We start from the raw sequence: 6,055 nt of genomic DNA, 5'->3' as shown, positions 1-6,055 counted from the left end.
GGTGCGATCTGCGATGCACTCACGAATCCGGAAGCTTTACAGCGTTCTTTGTACCACCGCGTTGCGTCACTTACTGCGCTATCCCACCATGGAAGATCAGGTGGTCTGCAATCTTCCTCGTCTTGGTACCGATCATAGTCTGAAATAGCCCACTGTGAAGGCTTCTTTCGGGACAGCACTGTTCTGCTTGCGAACTGTCCATCATCAGTCATGCCAGGGGATACAAACAACCAGTGCGCATTCTCAGAATAGTGAGCGCCTTCCTGTCGTACTGGTCGATGACTTTCTGCGAATTTCTTCGAGATACTCCTATTCTGCCTGGATGGGCCCACAGATGACGGGAAAGGGGCCGAACTACTTCTCTCTGGGAGGTCTAGTGAAGGTTTGCTCGCGAGGGCTAATTCCCATTTTGGAGGCTCGGCGCTGGAATAAGACCGGCGGGGAATCTCGCTTGAGAGCCTGGGAGGGACGTCGAGGAGGGTTGTGACATTGGGACTATCCACAGCCCAATATCTCGAGTAAGTACGTAAGGTACGTAAGAGCTATTTGAGTTCCTACCTCGAACTGCCTTGTGGATATGTTGCTGAAAAGGTCGAGTTTTGATCAGCGGATGACATGGTGGTTGTGGAGAGGATGGAAAAAAAATTTGAACTTGTCTGACCTCGAAGACCTTCTGACCCTGCCTTTTTTTATAGATCATGGTGATGAAAACCCAGTTGTGATTAGATCATATGCGTAGATGAAAAGAAGAGAGTTATGAAACCCAGTGTGTACAAATCAAGCTTCTTCAAGGCATGTAAACGAGCAGACAACATTGTACATCAAGGATCCTTTTATATTGCTTATCCTCCGAGGAGGTCATCAAGAGGAATGAGATTATCCAAGGCTCGTATATGGCGTCAAAGGAGGTGAAAGGGTGATCAACACGGTATATTGTAAGAAACTTGCCAGATCATGAGCTATTCGTTACGTAGGTACTATATTGATCTCGGCCAATGAGCTACTAACTACCTTCTTCGTTGAACCCACACAATAAGCGAAAGCTTTTTCTCACCATATTATAAACAAGTGACAAGCAAATCATGTAGGAGAGGCGCCTGACTTCGTAGCAAAACGTCTTCATCCCCTCAAAATTAGTGGATAGCACATGACGAAAGAAACAAGCGGTGTTCAAAGAACGACCAGCAATGATTAATAAGGAACTGGGCAGGGTGTTATCTTAAATAATTGCCCATGACGGCCACACGCGGGGCGTGACTAGCAAAGAGGTTCTTTTTGAAAACCATCACGAAGCGTCACAAACAGTTATACGGTAAACAGACGACAAATTACGCATAACGAACACAGGCATAACAGGTCAATCCGTTATGTAGTTTGTCATCTTTCCTTTATCTTCGTTTCACGAATGACGACCTGACCAACAACAATGGCTCTGCTATCATAGTAAGCGTATGTCATCACTAAGGTGTACGTAATACGCATAAACAGCATCAGACGTGCTTTCTTTTTCTCTTCATAATATATAGGATAATTATTCAGAGTATACGCTACAGCATGCCAGCATGCTTACAACATAAATAATGAATGCCACAACAGACCAAAAAGCCAAATATAGCGACCCAAACTCCCTGCTTATCCCTCAATCACCTATTTAGCATCTCATTATCTTCTTCTAACTTCTACTCTCTGCCGTTGACTTCTTAACCCTGCTTGAAGCACCATCTTTTCACTGAGCGTCCTCTCTTTTAGCCATACAGGGTCGTTTTCCATGCTAAGATCACCTAAGCCATCAATGCTTCTTCCATCATCGCTCGCCGCACTCATCTGCTGTGAGCACCCTGGCCGGCGCGGAGGCGGTTGCTGATGTGGAGCAGGCGAGAGCGTGGCACGTGGCAATAACGAACAGGCAAGAGTAGCTGTAGGAGATGACGTGTGGACGGTGGAGGTGGGTGTTCGTTTGGGAGTTTTAGCGGGTCGAACGGTTTCATTGGTCGAAGTTGAAAGCATAGATGCCCGGTTGAAACCCCATTCTGATTCATCTCCCCAATATGTCTCTTCGTGAAAAGGACCCTCAGCCCGTTTCACGCCGCCTCCTCCACCATACAGGCTAACCATGTCCTCCGCTTTAATAGCTTCAAAGCTGGCTTCACTAGCAATGCTACTCGCGGTAGAACCTGTGCTGTCTGTCCGCCAGGCATCAGGTCGAGGAGGCATTAAACTGCTGGAACTGGGATAGGCACGGTGAAATTTGATTAATCCTGGCACAAACGAGTCTCGCTCGCGCGTCAACACTGGCGACTGTCCGACAGTAGATGGAGACGCTGCTAACATCTCGGTATCGCTTTCGTCTGACACTGCAAGCTCGATCCGTTGTGAATCATCCACTGTCATATTGACGCCATATCCATCATCCGTCACACGGAGTTTTGCACTCTTGACTGCTGGAGGTGCTGATACAGGTCTGATGCTTGCGCTAGTTGACAGATGGGATAACGATGGCCGAGGACGGTCAGGACGAATGGCAGTTCGAGGAGTGAGGAATAGTTTCACGTGGCGTTCGATAGGATCTTCATCGTACCCATATTCTACGTCGTATTTGCGCTCTCGTCCGTCTCGATCACCCTTCAGCTCGCGCATTGCTGCAGTCATACCAGCAGCCATTTTTTCCTTGAGGGCAGAAGAGTACAGTCGAAGCGATGGAGGCGGGGTGATATAAGGACCGGATGATACAGGAGTAGAAAGATCGTGAGTGGCGAGAGAAGACGCGGCCACCACAGGAGATGGCGCGCGTCGACTCGATGAGGGTGTGACGGGCAGAGGAGATGCGGACGAGGTATCTGAAAAAGAAGTCATGGCGGTGTAAATCGTGTCGGCAGGTAGTGTTACGCGGACGTCGGGAGTTCAAGAACAAAAAGCGACTATTGATTGATGTATACTGCGCGAGAGGAAAGTAATGATAGACTGATGGTTATACAGAGGCTACGACGCCACGGCCGTTTTATCGGTGATGAATCACGGCCAAGCAATGACAAGCAGCCCGAGGCGACGCGTCGTCGTGTGTGGATTATGGATCCTATTTGGTTCGGATGCACAGGACCTGCGGATTGCACGTCTGCCCTAGAAGCAAGCAGTATTAGCCCTTCATGTTTCGGTCGCGTCGGCGAAGAATCGCGTACGATGGTAAGGCTGTCACTTACGCGCTGTGACCTCTTACAATCTTCTTTAAGTGTCGATTTCTACTCCTAAACTTTCGTCTTCTGTCTTAGACAGACTAATGATCCGTTTGAAGGAACGATGTCCGCGTTTTGGGTAGAGATCGATCGCCCTGGCTCTGCGCCAGATATGCGTTATATATGCGGAGTCAAGAAAGCAAAAAATCTATTACAATCGCAACGTAATGGATACACGGTAGTGATACCAGTGGTGGGTGGTGGCAATGGGCTCGCAGGTTACAGATGCGCGTGCGCGCGTGTGTCTGTCTGTACGTGTGCGTGTGTGAACGAACACTGGTACTGTTTGGACTGTCTTTCTGGCCCTTGGATTTTCGTTGAGCGTACGTGGAAAGTACCTGCTTTCTTTGTGGATGCTGAGGAACGACTTCTCTGCACGTTGAGATTTGAAAGGTATTGCCGTGGTGATAATGGTGCAAAAAGCAAACCGTGTTCTCCAATAGGCGACAATTGAAACGGAACTGAGAAACGGGGATGGAAGATTAAGCAAAAGCAAATGAAAGGTTTATGGAAGCTTGTTGCCCACTTGTTTGGCTTGGGAGTGGACTCGCCTGCAACTAAATAAATAAAAACAGCAGCAGTTTTTAGCATCGTGAAATGATGGAAGTCGTCGATGACGTTGTTGAGTAATAAGTCGTCACGTCCCTTTTTCTCGAATTCTTTGGATCCTCAGCTCGCGCGCGTTTGCCCTCCGCTTTTTTTCACAGCTTTCCTTTGGCTTTGGGAGCTTTAAGAGGGCATCCCAGATACTAACCAGAACAAGGGGGTTAGAATGGGGCAAGATATGGATATCAAGACGAAGGAGTACAAAGAAGCTAATATGAGTTGAAGAGTCCGGCGAAACACGGAAGGATGACTCCCCAACCAAAGAAGAAGAACAGGGTAATTAAGTTGAGAAGTGTTTCAATATCGCCGAGCGTTGAACAGGAACGAGACGCCGTATTCAGTAATCTTCGTTCGCGGGCGTGGTTCAGGAAGGACGGAGAAAGAAGAGGATGGGGGAGCAACACGAACATACGTTACGTTGGTATAATACAACGGACTACGTACGCAGGTAACAAAAAAAGGACACAGGTCAGTATTTACATTATCATCAGTTGTTGTTAGTACTACTTACCGACACTGTACACCTTATTGTTGGGAGCGCAGAGCTTATATACTTCCCGAAACACAGCAAGTAGTAGGCCTCCAGCAGACCAGCAATAATTATGATTGGGGTCCTCGAAAGTTGAGGTAAAAAATGATTATCATAAACAAGGCTACTACGATGATGCGACGACGAAAGCGTGTACCTACATATTATAGCATCGGGTCCAGACAAGAATTTATAAGGTGCGTCGAATTCGGAGGAGGCCAAGTGAGGGGATTTTAGATAGAGACTTGTCATGTATGATGACTACAACTTTTGTCCATCAGCTGCAAGTTGGCTGCAAGAAGCGACGCATCTGTTCTTCTTCCCAACAGGTTGGATTTTGAACTGATGGTCCAAGGTCGACACATCTTATTTTTTCTTTTTAATTAGATCCTTCAATAGTAGAAAGGAAACGGACTGACAGCATCGCCGACCATTATCATCAGTTAACACTACTGAAGAGGGACAGAGGACGAGGAAAGAACGGAGAAAGAAGGATAACGAGATATCGATGGCATATGGGGCATTATATACCAATATGATGATTGTCTTCCTTCGTTGAATAACATGACAGCAGCTTATTAATAAATATTAATTTTGTGTGAAGCATTTTTCATCATGATAAAAAGCAAAACCAGAGTCTGAGAGTCTGGAATACCAAAGATCATCATGCAGGAACGAACAAGTCGCAAGTACGTACGCGGACTTCCTTGAGTTTTATTTGTTTTGCCAAAAAAGCCGACATGGACAACGGACACGGAGAGCAGAACGAGATCGGATCAATCTCACCAGCTCAACAACGGACCGATCGACCTTTGCTATTACTGTGATTAAGATAAGAGATAAGATCAAGAAACAATGGCCGGGCCTAAACAAATATGTAGCCGCCGGACAGGGAAATTCATTCGATTACTGCGTTCGCGCAGCAGCCGTAGAGGACTACAGTAACAACAACTACAAATCACCAGCGGCAGATCGACCAGCTACACGATGCTAGCTGCTCCAGCTGTATGTTTTCATAGCAATAATATCTGCACAGATACCGAATATAGCAAAAAAGAGAATCGTCTCGCGACAACCTCCTGCGGGAAGTAGTGATCCCTGCTGAGGATTTGATTATGTTAGGGAGAAGAAGAAACATCGTGCACAACAATCGGCCTACGCTCAATAGCAGGCATACACCACGGGAAGTGTGCAAATAGAGGCAGCTGTCATAAATATGACTTCGAAAAAAAGTCAAATTTTTCTTCCTGGTGTGGAGGGACCTCCCATCAACGTCTGCGCGGATTCTAGACGTAAGCCTTCTTCTACAGTCATCCTTTTTTTAGTGGTAGGTAAGAAATAGATAGATAGTGTTTCAGTACTAAAGTGAACCCTGACTACTCCATTTAACTGTAGAGCGCCTATTGCAGGTCAATCACCAGCAGTAGTTGTTATACGCCTGAGCCATGGAAACATAAAAATGCCAGGTTATTACCATGATGGAAGAAGTCCTCCATGTTTATGACGATGGACAATGATTATCTATCGTCCTTTGAGATCCGGCCTCATGTTTCGTGTCGATGAGGAATCTTCAAACCTGAAAATTGGGACGGATGTAATGGATGCTGAAAGGCTCGGATGCTGCTTTGCGTAGCGCATACCCAACTTGAATAGTAAACCTGATAGAGCCACGATCCAAGGATTTCGCCGT

General features: G+C 46.6%; 2 protein-coding genes across 2 annotated transcripts in view; both read right to left on the bottom strand.

The window, feature by feature from the left end:
* Positions 1-212, bottom strand: part of CNBA4440 (hypothetical protein) — a gene marked incomplete at both ends in the record, with an annotated part of 1,416 nt that extends 1,204 nt beyond the window's left edge. The window contains one exon of the mRNA XM_772882.1: positions 75-212. Within this exon, the coding sequence (XP_777975.1) occupies positions 75-212 (138 nt within the window). The remainder of the gene's footprint in view (positions 1-74) is intronic.
* Positions 213-1,662: 1,450 nt separating this feature from the next.
* Positions 1,663-2,853, bottom strand: CNBA4430 (hypothetical protein; the record flags this gene model as incomplete). The annotated part of the gene is made up of 1 exon (XM_772881.1): positions 1,663-2,853. The coding sequence occupies one exon, from the start codon at positions 2,851-2,853 to the stop codon at positions 1,663-1,665; it is 1,191 nt and encodes a 396-aa protein (XP_777974.1).
* Positions 2,854-6,055: the final 3,202 nt, after the last annotated feature.

The sequence above is a fragment of the Cryptococcus neoformans genome, chromosome 1 (assembly GCF_000149385.1).
Source record: "Cryptococcus neoformans var. neoformans B-3501A chromosome 1, whole genome shotgun sequence".
NCBI classification, from domain to species: Eukaryota; Fungi; Basidiomycota; class Tremellomycetes; order Tremellales; family Cryptococcaceae; genus Cryptococcus; species Cryptococcus deneoformans.
Note: the sequence above shows the minus strand (reverse complement) of the source record. Positions and strands in the feature narration are given on the sequence as shown.